This window comes from Nansenia antarctica (assembly GCF_963989245.1).
Source record: "Nansenia antarctica genome assembly, chromosome: 6".
NCBI lineage: Eukaryota > Metazoa > Chordata > Actinopteri > Argentiniformes > Microstomatidae > Nansenia > Nansenia antarctica.
Window position 1 is genome coordinate 44,330,702 of NC_137676.1, and position 19,241 is coordinate 44,349,942.

The 19,241-nt window shown below is 43.3% G+C and overlaps 1 protein-coding gene across 1 annotated transcript in view; it reads left to right on the top strand.

The window, feature by feature from the left end:
• Positions 1-733: 733 nt before the first annotated feature.
• ccdc30 (coiled-coil domain containing 30) overlaps positions 734-19,241 on the top strand; it is a 24,342-nt gene continuing 5,834 nt past the window's right edge. The window contains exons 1-22 of the mRNA XM_080534529.1: positions 734-752; positions 1,479-1,661; positions 3,779-3,899; positions 4,086-4,276; positions 4,654-4,743; positions 4,947-5,021; positions 5,700-5,853; positions 6,092-6,163; positions 11,213-11,328; positions 11,450-11,518; positions 12,126-12,184; positions 12,658-12,850; positions 13,016-13,114; positions 13,404-13,529; positions 14,552-14,689; positions 15,161-15,322; positions 15,585-15,767; positions 15,936-16,058; positions 16,418-16,588; positions 16,791-17,000; positions 17,724-17,881; positions 19,085-19,238. Coding sequence (XP_080390655.1) covers positions 738-752; positions 1,479-1,661; positions 3,779-3,899; positions 4,086-4,276; positions 4,654-4,743; positions 4,947-5,021; positions 5,700-5,853; positions 6,092-6,163; positions 11,213-11,328; positions 11,450-11,518; positions 12,126-12,184; positions 12,658-12,850; positions 13,016-13,114; positions 13,404-13,529; positions 14,552-14,689; positions 15,161-15,322; positions 15,585-15,767; positions 15,936-16,058; positions 16,418-16,588; positions 16,791-17,000; positions 17,724-17,881; positions 19,085-19,238 — 2,862 coding nt within the window. The 5' untranslated portion in view covers positions 734-737. The remainder of the gene's footprint in view (positions 753-1,478; positions 1,662-3,778; positions 3,900-4,085; positions 4,277-4,653; positions 4,744-4,946; positions 5,022-5,699; positions 5,854-6,091; positions 6,164-11,212; positions 11,329-11,449; positions 11,519-12,125; positions 12,185-12,657; positions 12,851-13,015; positions 13,115-13,403; positions 13,530-14,551; positions 14,690-15,160; positions 15,323-15,584; positions 15,768-15,935; positions 16,059-16,417; positions 16,589-16,790; positions 17,001-17,723; positions 17,882-19,084; positions 19,239-19,241) is intronic.

Consider the following 19,241-nt stretch of genomic DNA (forward strand, 5'->3'; position numbering starts at 1 on the left):
TCTCTGGATTGGTGCAAGTCTTTAGCCAAGCGTCCCAAAAGGTTTGGCAGCGGCCAGGTCCGTTATCATGTGTTGAACTGGGGCGATATGAATGTGGTTGAGTGCTCTTGGAATGCTAGCAAGCCAGCTCGTTTTGTGTCGTCAGACATTTTGGGGAGGGATTAGCAATGGGGAATAACAACCCAAAACAGTCCAGTTAACGTTGCTCCCCCTCCATTTCTTTTATTTATTTATTTATTTTACAAAGAAATTGAAGTCTGCTTACTAGTGAAAAACATTGCATGCCGAAATCTGCAAGCCACATGCCTCCTAGCATTCTTTTGACAGTAAATCAAGCTCGGTCATACTCGTATCGAAGCCTTGTTGCATGCTATCTAGTGATGCAACACACCCAAAAGGCATCCGAATTAGGACATGTAGAGCTTCCAAATGCAAATCATAAGTAACTGGCCTTGTTTCAATTCAGCAGCCCGCTAATGCTTTGCTCTCATCTTTTTCAGGTGACTGTGACCTTAGGAGAGGAATAAGCATGGAACACGTATCAGGATGGAAGCCCTAAGCTGTGGATTTAACTGGCGTGTACTCATCCATTGTCTTGTCAAGCTTTTGAAACCATTAGCTTGTCAACATCGTATCATGATTGTAGTATTCTGCTTGGTAACTTTTCCTGTCGAGGAGAAAGTTAATCACTTCGCTAACTTTAGATGAAACTCCCTTGTTCGTAGAAGTGCATGGCCATGGATCGTGATGAGGTAACCATAACCTACATAATTTGCTTACTTAAAAGAGATATGTGGCTCGATAAGATGTCCATTGGAATATGTAGCTTCGTTTACCGTTATGCAATGCAAATGTTTTGACGGTCAACCTTTGAGCAGTTGTATAGTTGGCACGATAACAGTTTTTTTTTCAATTGAATGTTTGATATCATTCCATTTGGAGAGCAACGTCGAATATAAGGATGCCACAGAGAGACACAAAAAAGGTCAATTGAAAAAAAATGTCGTCTTACATTTAGTAGTAGTGTGACCAAGCAGTCATATTTTTATCAGCTTAATACATTCATCCACTAACATTAGTAGTATTTTATAACAACCATGTTCTGCTATAAGAAACAACACATTGTTTTCACCACAACAATAATAGCCTGGACAACTTGTTTGACAATGAATAGCAGGCATATGAGATCTGATGCTGTCGCCCAGCTGCCAATGCCTAGCATGTTGGAGCAGTGTCCTGTGTTTGCCTAACTGTTGAATGATGAGGTGTCTCAGTTTACAGGACTTGCAAATTACAGTATAGAATTCTACATCAAGTGCTTAGTGCTGGCAGGGTCTTGCTGTGTGTGTCCCTCTCCCATGTGTCACAAAATAGATCAAATTACAGCTAGGTTGATACTAGGTTTGCTGTTGAATCCTTACATTAAACCACACACAACACAACATACACATCATAAAGCATCTGTTTATGGTGCTCAGGTCCGGACGGAGATGGATCAGATCGCCCTGCGTCTGCAGGAGGATGGCCTGGCCCCTGGGGCAAGTGTGGAGGAGCGCCAGCGGCATCTGTGGCGTAAGCTCCTACACAATGAGGAAGACCTACGCTTGTCCACCCAAGAGCTGCAGAGGCTGCGCACACAGCAGGCCAACGAGATGACGGAGGTGAGCCACTGAGACCACTCGCTCCAATAACTCTAGTCTCAGCCACTCACAACTGACTTGGGATCACCTACTCTCTCTCACATCAGAGCTAACATGGTAACCATTATGAGGTAAGGGACAATGTTCCTAGAGCAGTTTACTAAGACATGATATGCCTGATAATACACCTGGGGCCACAGACGGAAGGCTAGGATCTGCTATTTGACCCCTGGTTCTAAAGAATCTCTAATGACGCCTTCATATTACCACATATTGTGTCCTCCTGGTGCGTGGGAAGCCAGACTACTACTGTTACATCACTGACTTTTAATTTGCACTCGGTACACAGACCTCATGGCACATTTTATATCCTGTCAGGCTGGCCAACCAAACTTGCTTCATAATGTGTTGAAGTGAAAGCTCTGCACTTCTTGGATGAATCTTTTCTACAAATAATGGCCAGCTAACAAATTCCTTTTTAGGATCAAACTTTGAGTAGTTAATTTAATTTACATATTTTTGCCGCTCATATTTTTCTCTGCAATAAGCGAATTCTCTGCAATAATTAAAACTCAGTGTCTGCCTTTTTTATTATGTGGGATGATACAGTCGTGAAAAAATTAGGACACCCCATGAAATATTATGTTTTTTTAAAATATTTGATCTTCTTTCAAACACTACCTACAGGTAAAGGTGATGTAATTGAACCAAAAACAATGAAAATGTAACTTTGTTATCATTTATTTAACAACTAATTACTGAGGGAAAACACCCTATGCCCTAATAGCTGGTGTTGCCCCCTTTGGCTGAAATAACCTAAATTAGATGTTTCCTATAACTGTCTACCAGTCTCTGTCATCGACTGGGAGAAAGTATTTCTCACTTCTCCATGCAGAATTCTTTCAGCTGTGTGATTGTTTGAGGGGCGTCTTGCATGCACAGCCCTTTTCAAATCACCCCACAGCATCCCAATAGGATTAAGATCTGGGCTTTGACATGGCCATTCAGAACTCTCCATTGGTGGATTTACTGGAATGTTTTGGGTTATTGTCATGTTGCATGGTCCACATCCGCTTCATCTGCAATTTTTGGACAGATGATCTCACACTCATACAATAAATAATTCATGGATTCTGTGATGGTGAGCTGGCCAGGCCCCGCTGCAGCAAAGCAGCCCCAAACCATGACATTTCCACCCCCATGCTTCACAGTTGTTATGAGGTTTGTGCTCAAATGCTGTCTTTGGTTTGCGCGAAACATGTATTTTGTTACTGTGCCAAATAATTCAACATTGGATTCATCTGTCCAAAGCACATTGTTCCAGAAGTCCTGGTGTTTGTCTAGGTGTTCTCTGGCAAACTTTAGCCTTGCCCTGATGTTTTTTTTGTTTTTTTGAAAGCAAGGGTTTCCTCTTTGCACACCTCCCATGAAAATCTAACTTGTCTCTTTCTAATGGTAGATGCATGATGACATGCCAGTACATGATGATGTACTTTGACATCAACTGTGGCAAGAGCTACCAAGTCCTGTGATAATATTCTAGGATTGTTGGAGACTACACATCTTGTAATATGCTCTTGGGCTGAACTTGCATCTCCTGTCAGCCAACGTTGCATCATTCCATCAATGTTGCTAAAGGAACATCCAGGCTTGTTTTGAGTTCTAACATGTTGGCCGTTGTTTTAAATGTTCTCCACTTCCGGACAGTGGAATGGCTGATTCCTTATTGTTTGGAGATCTTTTTAAATCCCTTCCCAGACTCATATACATCTACAACATTCTTTCTGAAGGCCTCAAAGAGCTCTTTTGATCTCACCATGGTGATACCACTCACAACAATCAAAAGTAAACCAAACTAAATGTCTGAGTGTTTAAATAAGACAGGCTCCTCCAAAATCGGCTCTAACAATGCTCTAATCATTTGTACCTGATGTGGTGTACTTAAGTAGTAAGTAATAAATGTGATCAAATCAAAGACATGTTTTCAGTTTTATTTGTTTATTATATTACCTCCATCTCTCAATATTGTTAAGATGAAGATCAAATGTCTGTATGTTTAAATATGTTGAATGGGGGGTGGGGGGAGCCTCATCCATGGCAGAACCACTCACCTACTTATGGCTGTCTGTCTATCTCAGGTGGAGAACTATGTGGAGCACATCCGTGGCCTGCTAGAGCACCGTGAGTCTCTGACAGCTGACTATGAACGGGACAACGAGCAGCTCAGAATTGAACTTCAGCAGATCAGGCTCCAGCAAGGTGATCAAAGCCAAAAGCAATGGAAAATGGCTCCTCTTTAGCATTAAAATGTAGACAGGAGGGCTGGTGTTTCTTCAAATATCCTCATCCCTCAATCCCAGTAGTATTACAGTAGATGACATTGTGCCTGAACAGTACGATAGACATAGCCACATCATTGATCATTGACTCCCCCCCCTGTTTCAGACTCTGAGAGGAAGGAGGTGGTGGAGATGTTGGCCCAGGAGGGTCTGGGGGAGATTGGCCACAGCAGCCCCAGTGAGCAGGTGGCCTACATCCTGGTGGAGAGGGCCACACTGCTGGAGAGGCTGGATGCCACAGAAAGGAGGCTAGACACCCAGAGCCTCACTGGCAGCCTCAGGGAGGTCCACCTGCATGTAAACGACCTACATTATTGGTGACTTTTCCTGTTGCTGTTAATGTGAGCATTAAGGGCTTATTCCCGCAAACACATGTAGAGGTCACAGTTAAGTGAATAAAATGTGTTAAAAAGTCCAGTTGACGGGGCGCTTAGGTGGCGTAGCGGGTTAAGCGTCGACCATGTAACCGCAGGGTCCCCGGTTCGAATCCGTCCGGGGACATATCCTGCATGTCATCCCTCCTCTCTCTCTCACCCATCCTTCCTGTCTAATTCTCCACTGTATCTATCAATAACAATTTAAAATATGAGTGGGACTGCCCCAAAATAACTATATGTCCATTTGTATGATATGATGATCATATTCATGGATCTCTATTGCGGGGTGTCAAACAGGGCGAGCTGGATCATATTCGCCACACCCTGGAGGAGGAGCTGAAGCACCAGAAGGAAACCATGCTGCACACCAAAGAGAGCATGAACAAGGTGAGGGATGACTGTCAACCTGGTTGGAAAACCTCACAAGACAAGGAAAGGGAGGTTAGAAGGTTATAAGAATATTGTACTTATCAAGTGTGAGTTTACTTCCCAGGTAAACTATTTCTGAGGCATCTAGTATTGATACTGCACGGTGGATGCCCCCATACGGTCTATTGTGAAAACCTCTGCCCCCGGTCTCTCTTCACCAGTCTCCAGGTCAGAGTCCCTGGAAGAAGCTGTTTGGCCTCCGCAAGTCCTCCCAGAGCACACACAATGGTGTCCCTGTAGGTCCTTACTGTACCACCACAATCAACCAACTAACTAACCAGGGCCTTGAAATGACTTGGTCCCTCTCTGCATGATTCTTGCCTTTCCAGTCCTATTTCAGAGCCATACCACTATCGTTGTGCACAGGGTGTGCTCATTATGTCGATGCTAGCATGTTGTTCATATTGCTAACCCTGCAGTATCCTAACTAATCTTGAACTTTTTGTGGTCTTAACAGCATTGCCAAAGGGGCCTTTCTGGGTTGGATTCGCTTTTACACTTTTGTTTGAGTGCCTACAAACTTAACTAACTAAGAGCAACAGTGTCAATATGTGTGCAAATGTTAGTTCTAGTTCAGCTCTATTGATGTTTTCACCCTTACTTATTTAGAATGGTTGTATATAACATGTTGCCATATATGTATATATTTTTTATGTAAATTGTCAGTAATGGGCATGCTACTTTGAACCACTGAACCACAGATGCATGCCCTCAGCAACAGCATGTCAGTCCCGCCACATTAAGTTCCACAAGCATCCAGTGAATAACTCTCTCTCTCTCTCTCTCTCTCTCTCTCTCTCTCTCTCTCTCTCTCTCTCTCTCTCTCTCTCTCTCTCTCTCTCTCTCTCTCTCTCTCTCTCTCTCTCGCTCTTTGTGTGTGTGTGTGTGTGTGTGTGTGTGTGTGTGTGTGTCAGGTCCACAGCGAGGATGTATCCAGAGAGCGTTCGGAGCGGCTGCGGCTAGAGAGGGATCTGGAGGAGGCCTCACATCGCCTCTCTATGGCCCATGAGGATATCCGCAGACTTACAGACGAGCTGGACTCTACCAGGAAGACCCAGGGACTGTGTGGTAATAGACTATTGTAATAGACTGTGTCCTCTGTCAACCAGTAAGAACTACACTGACGAAATATGTATTGATAAATCCAGATGCTTGAAAGGCTCAAACCCTGTGATGTAGCCTAGGAAAAAGATAATACATTTAAATGCATTTAAAAACATTTTACTGTTTTACAATTGCATGACCAGATCTCAATAGTACAGGTGTGTACCCTTGAAATCATGTGTTGAAATGTGCTTCATCTTAGGACCTGAACTGGAGCGAACAGGCCAAGAGATGGAGATCCTCAGAAAGGAGGTGGACAAACTGAAGCAATGTGGTGAGAGGCCGGTAGTCTTTCTAGAGCCTCATAAAGTTAGTAGGCTGCTTACCATATAATCAAATGTGCGATACTGTAAAAAGAACTTCATGAGATACACAGCCTATGCAGAGAAGCAATATCGCATTGAAACAAATGCTCATTCTCATATCTTAACAGATGTCTTAACGCTAGGGGTGCAACGGTTCTCGGTTTTATATCGGACGGTACGGTTCAATACACTAGTGAACCGTGCAAGTTTTAGGTTTATCCTGCGTTTCATTAAAAGTTGGAGGTGCTCAAATGTTTGTTCATGGCGAGCGGAGTTGAGAACATGCCAACAGTTTGAGGAAGCCCCGGATTGCTACAAATCTGCGTTGTGGAGTCATTCATTCTGGTTTTGGCATTGAATACAGCGATGAGGGAATGAAAACGGTGAACAGAAACGCGTGTCTAAGAAATGCTTCACACGTGTCGTATATGTGCATAATATGCACACGATGGGCTACAGCTGGTACAGCTCTCATAGCTTAAGTGCATTTTTACTTTCATTTCTCTCTTTTCTATACCAGTCGTTAAGCCTAAGAGGCACATTTGTGACTGCAGTTGGTGAAACCGTAAACCACTCGCATACGTGAAACCGCTATAAATAGCTCTCAAAATAGCTCTCTTATATGTATACTTTGTGGAATGGATTAATTGTTATTGTTGTCTATCAGTAATCGGCTAACGGTTTACATGGCTTTTAAATTTCGTTTAGTTATAAAAAAGTTATAAAAGTAATAAAAAAAAAGAATTTCATTTCAAATGATTGCCCACTGTTACCAACACACCACTTTTATGGTGCTGGTGACTCATCAAAGTCTCTCAGAACCTCTCACCTCGTCATTCTGTAACACAAATTTCAGGTCAGAGGTGTGAACACTTCTATAGTGTAGGTTTTCCATAGACTCTCAGTGTACTGTACTTGTACCTGGGTTTCCGTTAACCGGCAATTACCGGTCTTTGTCCGGTAAAATTTGTTGAAGTCCGACAAATTGAAAAGTCGTCGGACATATTGTCCGGTGAAAATAATTCCCTTTGAATACAATTCGCTAAAGTTCACATTCTGATTCCTTCTATTTTAAAAAAGACGAATATATAGGCTATGTATTTCTTTTATTATGATATGATTTGACACCGGCATGATGATGACTCCTAATGTGTATGCCGGCCTATGCGAAACAGCGCACAGGTGCCACATGGGATTGATGCCAGATGGGATTACAGCTTAACCAGTCTATTACCGCTTAAACACAGTAGCCCATTCGGCGGTAACCCATGCCTATCTGGCAACCCTGCCAACCCGTCCACCATAGTAATACGCAAACGTTGCAGCTCAAAGTGCACCATAGCGAGCGATTAAATTAATGGAAAGATGGCAAAACAAAGTAAGCTTAGCAATTATTTCATGAAGCCAAGCAACAATGAGTCTGAGCCTGAGGAGAAGTCTGACTCTGAAGAGATGGAGGCCGCAGCGGCTGACGCCGTCGTGGCTCCTCCAGCCAAGAAGTCTCGTGGATTCAGAGTTGAATGGAAAAAAACTTTCCCCTGGCTGCGTTTAGATGAGGAAGCCGGAAAAATGTTCTGCTCACCGTGCGAAACATCGGGGAGGAATAATGGATTCACGAGAGGAGCAACTAATATGAGAATGTCGGCTCTCACTGATCACAGTCGGTGCAGTGACCACATATCGGCGGTCAGTTTGAGGCAACAGCAAACCGCTATGCAAGGCCACTGTGAGCAGGCTAATGCAACGGCTAACAATAAGCTGCACTCTCAGCTATCAGGTCAGGCTATTTTATTTAAGGCTATCCCCTATCTATCTGAGAAAAGGCATAGGCGATAGGCCTAGGCTGTAACATCGAACGGAAATTAGCCTATACATACGCATTGCAAGTTAATTTAAAGCCTATTTAGTGCCTATTTAGAGTTTTATTCTATTTTATTTTATCTGATAAAAGGCATATGAACGGAAATTAGGCTAGCCGTGTCACGCCAGAAGCCTACATGCTTGCACTGTTACTGTTCAATAAAATGTTATACATCTAGACATTGTGGTATTTCTTTATATACGTATCCCAGACTGCCTATCAATTGTTTCTCAATAAACAGTTATGTTCTTCCCATTGTCATACTCCCGAGTTAAACGAAATGCCTTCCCAACCAGCGAGACTTATAGAAATGACGTTGTTTTATTGATTTAAAAAAAAGGGTAAAACTGGAAAGAGAAAATAGAAAACTCACATTAATCCCAAACAATTTAACAAACTTCAGTTAACGTAATGTGGAGTCCGTTCATTGATCGATGCTGTCTGTTCAGTTCCCAGTGAGGCGCCCGTTCAGCGCTGGACCCGTTCAGCGCTGGATTTGACGCATGGCATAGCGCGCATGCGTCAAATCATGTTATATTATTATATATTATATAGCTCGCATCTAATCGTATCGGATGAGAAATAGACATTAAATGGCATATATAGGCCGCTACACAACAGTAATCACCGCGACAAACAGCTATATTCGATTTTGAAGAAAAAAAATATGATTTAAAAAAAAATAAAAATGTTATATTTTAATATGATGACCGGAATATATCACGTTTGTCCGGTAAATCGAATTCTTTCCGGACACGATGTCCGACGGCAAAGTTTTCTAACGGAAACCCTGACTTGTACTGAAGTAGGCTAGTGAAATAATTTCAATCCACAGTATTATTCTACAGCAAATCTACAAATCAATGAATTAATTATTATGTTTGATTCCACACAACGTTAACGTTCATTACAAAAGCATTTACCTTTTCTATAATCTATTAGGCCTATATCTCTAACAAGGCTAGCTAGCTAGCTAACACTTGTTTGGCTAGCTGGTACACACAAACACACACTAAAACGGATGGTGCATGAAACCAGGGCTGGACTGGCCATCTGGCATACCGGGCATTTGCCCGGTGGGCCGCGGTAGTTTTGGGCCGAGCCGACCGGCAAAAAAAAAAGTTTTTTTTTTTTTTTTACCAGCCGGCCCGGCCGAAAGCTACCATCGAACGGCCCATAAATCGAACGCTACCATTGAACGGCCCATAAATCAGGGACAGCGGCCCATTGGTCAATTTTCTATACAGACACTGGGCTGGCCCAATCAACAGAGAGAAGGGGGGGGGGGGGGGGGGTCAGGGGTCACGCACGCACGCAGCACCAGACCTCCGTCTCAGTTTCGCGGTAGTTTTGGGCCGAGTCGGCCGGCAAAATAAATTTAGTTAGCCTGGATAGTGAGAGATACTGAGAGAGATGGAGCGCAAAAGCACACTAAAACGGAAGGGAGGCTGGGAAAAACTTAGGGAGAAAAACAAGAAGAAACTCGAGGCAGATGCTGCCAAATGTGTAAACATTAGGGACATGTTTGCTGCACCCTCAAGTTTACCACAGCAGCAACAGCAACAGGTTGAAGAGGAGGCTGGCAGGGAGGAGCGGGAGCAGGGTACAGATACAGAGGATAGAGAGGATACAGAAGAAGCGGGGCCGAGTCAGCCTGTAACCGTTGACCCGGTAAGGAAAATATAGGTAGCTGTGTAGGGGTGTAACGGATCGCCCCCCACGGTTCGGCACGCATGTGTACCGCGGATCAATTGCAAAATGTAACCAAGTAATAATATTACTTAATATTAGTTAATATCCCTTGTAAATCACAATGTAGAGTTGCCATGAAAAGATAGACGCGACAGTTGCGTGCTTTGTTTTACTCTAAAGCGCAATGATAGGTTGATAATGGGAAAAAAAATATAGAACAACAAGGCTGCGTTCGTAAATTCGCTCTGGAATCTGATCACTGAGTACACTGGTCTACTTGCACTGGTACCATTGCTTACTGTATGTAGTCGTCTTTGTAGTGGTTTGGGGGAATACTACAGTTTGTCATATGACTGTACAGCACAGTATATAAGACGAGTATATAAGGCAAGTATTTTTGTGCTGGTGGGTGTGGTCCGACCGATTGGGGTGGGCCTGTCTGGGCCAAAAATGCCAGGGCCTAATTTTTGTCCCAGTCCAGCCCTGCATGAAACATACTGTACAGTATGTTGTATGTTTAGTAGGTCTGCAACAAATGTATTTATTCATTATGTTTTATCTTTGACAACCTATTTCTTCCTCCCACCATCTGATTCGTTTCGTAGAATTCTAAGTATAGGGGGATTGCATACTTACCTATGCAATTCTTACCTATAATATGTAATACTATAATAATATAATAATAATAATAATAATATAATATGTAATACTTACCTATGCAATTGCATAGGTAATAATAATAATGTAATGATATAATATGTAATACTTACCTATGCAATTGCATAGGTGAGCACACTGTTTCAGTGGTTTGATAACTCATGCTAACAACCTAAGCTACCTTACTCACAAAACAACAAATAACTGTTTGGCTATCCTAAGTAAACAACACAAAATCCTAGTAAATAACACATGTAACTCACTAAACCTTACCCAAGAACACAGCAGAAGGTGCCATGAATAGTGAACTGATGTGGAGATCAAAGTCTGAAATTCCGTTGTCTTCTTCGTCATCTTCAGATTCGGAGTTCCCGTTATGTATGAAGGAGTTCATTAATTGCCCACGGTCGATATTTCTACCGGCTTCTGAAATTCTGTTGATAGCATTAGCGAGCATCAGCATCCATCTTGTAAACTTGTCAACAAACAGGTCCACACGCACATGGCTACTTACATACAGCTGGGATGTGGGTGTGGCTACACACACTGCCACACTAATACCCCCCACCCGACTTTGCTAATTAACTGTAGGTATTTAGTGAATGTAAAACTGTTGGTTATGATATCGAGTGGGTTCTTTATCGCTTCAATTGTCGTCCTATGCCAAAGACCGGAAAACACTTTTTTTCATAACAATACTTGTTTGGCTCAATTGCAAGGTTTCACAATTCCCGACATGAGGACCTTTTAATGCAACGCTGTCACATAGCCTTGCACTCCTACCTAGTCTGTGTGTTTGTTTCCTTAGATATGATGGAGCTCCAGCGGGCAAAGGAGCACAATGAACGACTGGACGGGGAAATAAGAGTTCTGAGAGAGAGGGTGCGCTCCCTGGACTCTGAGAAGAAAGCCCTCTTAGAAATGGTGTGTATTCACATAGTTTTATTTATTTGTACTGTCCAAGCTGGCAGAAAAACCAGAATTAGATTCATATTCTTCATCATTTCAAGAATAGGAATAACTAACGTTATACCCTTCTTTACAGGTCACAAAGGGAGATGCTGCCACAGGAGCCAGAGTACCAGAGAAGGACTCTCAGCCTCAACTAGGACCGGTAACCCTCCAAGTCATTAGTCTCAATGTGAACAATTTCTGCTTTGCTATGTGACAGCTGCTGGTGAACGGGGTTACAAGCCTGCAGCCGATTTATTACTCAGACTTTTATTTAGAAAAATGTAAATACATTTCAGCATTGTTAAAAAATCTATTACAGACTCGCTAGTCAACTAACGCAGCTTATTTTGTGAGCCTGCAAACAATGTAAAGTAGTGTTATAGTTAACTAGGTAGCAGTGGGGATTACTCAACGATTGCATTGCAATGTTTTGGCTTGACTCGCGAGTGTGTGTTGTGATTTTCAACAACGTTGAAATGTATTTCTGTTTTCCCCCCTTTCACCAGCCTCTGTCACATATAATTTCCCTGTATAGTCTTAACATGAGCGGTACAAAACACTATTGTATGTGCTCTGGTCAGTGTTTGTATGATACTTCTGTTTTAATTTCTCTCTCCAGGGGGGGTTTTCCATCAACATTGCTAAAAGAAAATTCAGGCTTATGTTTTATAAATCTCACAAGAGATCAAAAATAAGCCTGGATTTTCCTTTAGCAACGTTGATGGAATATCCCCCAGTACAGTATGACAATTATGTTTGTTTGCTAGGGAGAGGGCAATGACAGTGCAGCCTCAACAGCTGGGGAACAGGAGCAGATTCATAAAAGGTACAGAAGAATGATAGAATCCTGGGGCTGTATTACAGAAACTTACTAAATTGCATATCCTATCTTAACTGTTTGGTAACCATGGTAATTAGGATTAGGACCAAAAAGCCATTACAGATCACTGTTCCTAAATCAATGTTCCTTTCCTAACTTAGGAAAAGTGATAGGAAAAGTGTACACAAGCTTCCTAACTTCACAAAATCTTAAATAAAGTCTTGGATTTAATATTTAGGATGAGATAAGATAGGATGAAGTAAATAAGATAGGATTCCTAAAGTTAGTTAGGATTTGCTTCTGTATTACGAACATTGAGACAAATCCTATCTTATACTTTCCTATCTTAACTTAGGACTTAAGATAAGCAGTTTCTGTAATACGGCCCCATTTTGTCGGAGCACATTTTGAAAATAAGTGTTTCTATGATCTTTCTATTTCTAACCAGTTCACTCGCTCTCCACTGCACCTCCCTCCAGGTGTCGTGATGCAGTGGAGGACGGCCTGTGTCAGGTGCGGGAGCTGCAGTGGAGACTCCAGAGGCAGCAGCGGGAGCACGAGGAGCTGGTGGAGAGGAACGAGGAGCTGGAGGCTCTGCTGGGAGAGGCACAGAATACCAGCAAAGAGGAGCGACAACACCAGGAGGGCGAGCTCGAGGGTCTCCACAGGAAGGTATACACAAGATCTAAGTGTTGAGCAGGAATACTACTTGCGCCTAGGTTGAGAAAATATATATAACAGTATAGTTCAGAAAACAACTGTATCCTCCAATTGTGTCATGACAAACAGAGATAGTGGAGGTGGTGTCAATGTGAATCATTTTTTGTCCACTTGCAGATCAAGAGCTTAGAGGCAGAGTTGATGAAGATATTTGCCCAGGAGCAGGTGCTGAAGGATGGAGATGTCGGCAAAGAGACAGAGACGTACATACAACAAGTAAGCAAACATTTCTACCAATATCGTAGCTTATCAAGTTGATAAATAAAATCAAACCTGTGCTGAGCTGGACCATGTTCTTGTATACTGAATACTGTACTTAAACAACCCTCTCAGGCACCGTAAACATTAACTGTAATGATTTGCATTTCATAGCGCCTGTCTCAAATTCAAAGCACGTTGTTACATCGCAGCTCATACGCTCGCACCATGGATCACCCATCTGGGTTTAATCTAATATTACCTTAGTACCTACTACCTATCTACCCTTTCCTCTCCCACGTCCCAGCTGAGAGGCTGTAGCCAGGAGAGGGTGTCTCTGCTGGAGGCCCGTCTCACAGAGGAGAAGGAGTGGAGGAAACAACTGGAGGTGGACCTCAGCACTGCCCAGGCTGCTCTCAAAAAGGAAAAAGAGGTAATAGAATGAGTTGAATTAATCTAAATAGTTTTACCAACTCAAAGGGTTACATTTTGTTGGAAATCAGCAACATTTGTATACAGAAGCGGGGTATATCTCAATGCTGCTGCTGTAGCAGACACGCAAGTGGTGACAAGCTGTGAAGCATGTTTGAAAAGAGAATGGTTTGCCTTGTCAGAAAACCAAGTTTATTATAGCAGCTCATGAATTGCAGAGATGAAGAGGTTTAAATGGTTTAAATATCAGGTCATTTTAACGAGGACCAAGCAATGGGACCAAGTCCTATCTACAGTCATGCTGTCTTCACACGTTTTCTCTAGCGCGGAGAAACAGGGACATTTTTTAGCACAGTCTGACATGAATAAGTCTGACATGAATAAGCGCATGTCGGCTTTAATAATGTAACGTATTGTTTACAGAATGAATATAGGAATTTTCATGCAAGACAGGAGTAAGGATATTGTGTTTCAGTGGGATTGAGACTGGATAGCCTACAGTTGAACTTGTTATCAATAAAACCATCATAATAGGGTGTGAACGTCCACATTTTCCGAAAGGGAGGCCTTCCCTCATATACAAATTGAAACAACTCATAATCTACTCATCACATAATTCATCAGGCGGCAATGATTGTAAACACACTAAAACACACTGTAAGCATATCCATTATGTTCAATGATGCCTCCTGGTGGTTGTTTTGCCGATGTGAATGACCTGAAATAAAACTCACTAGTGCTGTCACGGTACTATGCGATGGCACTGTGTGACGTCACACCGGCGGCCAACTTCTAAGCTCAGGCCTACTGTAGTATGTATACAAGTAATATATGATACATTTTAGCTTACCCATGACAGACAATTTGAGCACAGGTGCATCACTCTTAACAAGCATATTTATTCCCTAACTACATCTCAAGGTGTCTTCAAACCTAGACTGGTTACAACAGCAAATTCACATTTCCTGTAGTTGTATCTGCTGTGTTCAATGACCACAATCCTATTGTGTCTCTCACCCACAGGCACTGCAGAGAGCTGACAAGGAGCTGAGGACATTGAGACTGGAGCTGCAGGGCCTGCAGACAGATTGTCAACAGGGGAAGACACTCATCAAGAGCCTCACCCAAGTCAAAGGGGAGAAGGGAATCCTGGAAGAAAAGGTGAGTTGAATTGATCACATCTGGCATGATTGATTCAATATGTTCACCATTGCTATTGGCTAAACTATATCTGCACATGTTTTATCTCTGCATGGTTATTGCGTTCAGCATGCTATCATGGATTTGAAACCCGCCTTGACCGTATGTGGTTTTCCACTTAATGTCTTAAATGGACAGTGAACATTTTAACTGGAAAGAAAAACTCACTGCTTATTTACAGTGATCATATTAGACTAACTAATTAAAATAGTGATTAAAATAGAGATCATTATAAATAGATAAATAATGACATTAGATTAGGTTCCCCTGTAAAGGATACAAGGTTCCCCAGTAGAGGACACTTAATAAGTGTCAAAAAAGCTAATCTGTAAGTGTGAGAGTATAATATAGTATAATAATTAATTAATGTAAGTATAAATGCTAATCTGTAAGTGTCAAAAATGCAAATCTGTCTTTACATGTTTGTTTCAGGTGGCCCAGCTGGAGCGCGCTCAGAGCAGACTCCAGAGCGACCTGCGTAGCCAGACAGACAACAGTCCTGTGCAGGAGGACCTGAGGGAGAGCAGGAAGCAGGTGGTCATGCTGGGAGACCAAGTAGACCGGCTCAAGGCAGAGCTCTCCAGCCTGAAGACAGTACAGAGGTTATTATCAGCTAGAATACACTGCTTACAGTCATATGTAGAGATGAGGTTGGAAATAAGGATGCCAGGTTAAATCGTTTGTGTTTGTGTGTGTTTGTGTGTGTGTGTGTGCGTGTGTGTGTGTGTGTGTGTGTGTGTGTGTGTGTGTGTGTGTGTGTGCGTGTGCGTGTGCGTGTGCGCACATCAGGGACAAGGTCGCATGTGAGAGGAGGCAGACGTGTGACCTACAGGACCAACTTAGTGTCCAGGTCCAGGAGAAACTTGCATCGGAGGGGGAGAGGGAGAGACTGAGCCTGGAGCTCCTAAGGCTCAGAAACCAACTCCAGTTCTCCTCCAGACAGGAGACAACACCCAGACAGGACACAGAAACTCACACTAACCGTACAGACTCCAGCTTGGCCCTAACAGACAGGCCCAAGGATGAAGGTCTCAACCAGGTAACGTAACAACCTTTGTTTTAGACACATAATAATGTCTGGGTAAAGAGAGTAATCTGTATATGTAGTAAGACCAAATAACTGGTTTGCTAGAAGTGTTTAAAAATTATCCAAACATGTTACCTATTGTGTGTGTGTGTGCGTGTGCGTTCTGTGCTCCCCTCCTAGCTGTCATCTCTAAAGTTAGAGCTGAATCATCTGCACGCGACCCTGGAGGAGGAGAGGCAGCTGGCTACTCAGCACCAGCTGGCCCTGCAGGCCCAGGTCAGCGAGGCCCAGGCCCGCACCAAGGTCAGTAACACTTGCTATGTCACCTTCACGTCATCTCAATTTCACTCAATCAAAATAGTGTTTATGCATAATGTCAGCTTCAATGAACTCTCCCCACTACTATCAATGTGTATCATGCATGTACAGTATGTATCTTGTAGGCTTTGTAAGTATTAGTGACATTGGAGTACTGAAGTTAATGAAGTTACTAATACAAACACACAGAATGCAACATGCAAAGTGGAGTAAGTGGAGTAAAAATCCTCACAATTAAGCCTCAATCTTGTCTCAACTGTTTCCTACCACATCCCATGACTCAATACTGTCTCCCACTTTCCTTTAGTGTTTTCTCTCCCATGGACTCATTGTTGTCTCCCCAGTCACAGGACTCAGTGCTGGGCCAGAAGGCTGAGGAGGCTAAGCAGCTAAAGCAGGACCTCCAGAGGGCCCAGAGCCTGTTCACCTCAGCTGAGAGAGAGCTGCGCTACGAGAGGGAGAAGAACCTGGATCTCAAGAGGCACAACGCCCTCCTGGACCAGGAGAAGATCAAGGTACAGCAGCAACGCAAGAGTTAGAGAGGGGATTAAGTTATTTAACACAGATGTTCCACCATGTAGTGTCAATGGAATACTTGTCATCCCCTAATCATCCATTTTGAAAATCTCTTTACTCTCTTTATTGAGGTAAAAGGATGCCAAACTCGAAACTTGCTCATTATTGTGGTTCAAAGGTGTCTGATGTGCTTCTCTCTAGGTGTGTGCGGAGCTGAAGCAGGCCCAGACTAAGCAGGCCCAGGCGGAGCAGAGTGTCCAGGGCCAGGATGCAGAGACAGAGCGACTGCAGCACAGGCTCAGAGAGCTGGAGCTGGACCTGGCTCGCAGTGGGCAGAGTCGCAACACCAACACCAGCCTGCAGGAGGAGCTCCAGATGGAGAGGGCCCGTGTCATCATGGCAGACAAGAAGGTACAGCTCTTACACCTCAGATAGGGCTTTCACACCGCCAAGGGACCATTCCCGTTCCCGTTCTGGAACCTCCGAACCTTGGTGCTGTCTGGCGGACCAGCCCGCGTTCATACCAGTGTAACCGGAAACCATCCGCGTTGTCAACGCTGGGTGATGAAGGAGCGGGATAAACAAAAATGTCACAACAAGATGGCAGCTACTTCACTGGAAATGAGGATACTATCTTCCACTACATTATCTGATGAGAGAATGATGAAACTTTTGTAAAATGTTTTGATCACATTTAGATTAGATTACATTTTTTCTCCTTCCTTCTTGCAGCCTAGAATATGACACACCCACTGATGACGTGACTGTTCTGGTTGTTTTGGTTCCCGCTTGAGAACCACTATTTTCTGGTTCCCGCTGCAAACCAATTTTTCAGGCTCCGAACCAATTTATTTTCGGTCGGAACGTGCCTAAGAACTGTGGGCTTAACCCTCTGTCATATTCAACAAATCATGGGCTTGACGATTTGAACTTGATGAAGTGTGTTGATACTGGGCATGAACAAAAGTCTGTGGGTCTCCAAGACCATAAAGAACATTGCATTTCGTACACAAAGTTCCAGATCCTGTTATTTTATTTTATTTAAAATCACATTATTCATTCTGATACACCTGTCTTTACATTGTCAGTTTAATGTACGTTAACCCTTGTGTCCCTGTGTTCCCTGCACTGCAGGTGTTGGATCTGCAGCAGCAGTTGAAGAGTGCCCAGCACCAGCTGCGTCTGGAGGAGGCCCGGGCAGGGGAGACCACCAGGCTGGAGAGGGACAGCAGGGACATGTCCGACACCCTCTCAGCCCTCCGAGCCAAGCAGCAGGAGGAGCAACTCCAGAGGTGACCACCTCAATCTAACCCCACCTAATCTAATGCCTCTTCTGCCCTCGACTCAATGATCCTATGCTAACGAGGCACTCTATTAGGCCAGGTGGAATGTAATTGCTGTTGTTATCCCCCAGTACTTCACACTAGAAGCCCGGGGTCCTCATTACTCACTTATGTACCATCAGTGACATCTGGAGATCTCTGTTTGTTGACGTTAGTGTAACAGTGTAATCATTGAATTAGGTCAATACCATGTAAAAGTCAAACGGGGCCTGCCTACCTTGTCTATTATGCATGTTTGGATCACTACTGGCTGTTGGCGAACGAGTGATGTGTGTTTGGAGCAATATTGGCTGTATCCAAGGCTCGAGTCTGGGCTCAGCCAATAGTTCACATAACCACATTGAAAACAAATAGTGATGTTGTCTTGTTTATAACAAGAAATCGAGTTAATAAACTATGGCTTGAGTAAAACAAATGTAATAAGTGTACATTTCGGAATACGGGGGTGATGAACTGTACAGGTATATAATCGCTTTGATCATAAAAATAACAGTCTGTCTATGTTGCTGATATCGTCATTACAGTTTAGGTAAGGTAAGCCATTGGCCAATTTCATAAACCCGTCAGACACAGGCTCCCACATAGGAGAGTTTGTTTGTCTCATCCATTATCCACATCCTTACACATTGGCTGACACTTTCAGTATTGTTATCAACATCACTGGCCTTTATACAGACACATACTGTAGCCTACATGCACACAGCAGGGGATATCATAGGATGTTCATTGAAAACAAGATCTAAATGATCAGAAAAACAGTGTTTCGATATACTGGTGTCTCTGGGTATGTCTCGCTGGGTGCGTGCTGGCTTGTATTCACATGTAATCGTGCATTGATCATACAAATAACTTAACGCTAACAATAACTTATTGTCTTTCTGTTTGTGTATGACCCATTATGGTTGAAATAGGTAATCCATTCATAACTGTAAGGTCAGTTTCAGTTCACCATGAGAATAAAAGCTACGGTGGGAGCAGGTTTTAATCGTCCCTCGGGACATGACTTGGAGATGTTGGTTATCAAAGAAAGAAAATAGTGTCACATCACACCCGTAGACGTCCGTTTGGGATGACTGTTGAGCAGTTTAAATGACGAGCTTCCTCCCACTGCCTGGTCTCACTGTACCTGTCTCCCCCATCCTACCATGCCAGGAAGCTTCTGGAGCAGAGAGAGGGGGAGCTGCAGCAGCAGGTGCGCTCCCTGAGGGGGAAGGAAGCAGCGCTAGGCCGCAGCAACTCTGAGTTACACCACCGTACCCAGCAGCTGGAGACTCGCCTGGAAGTCCTGGAGGCTGAGCACAGCAGGGCC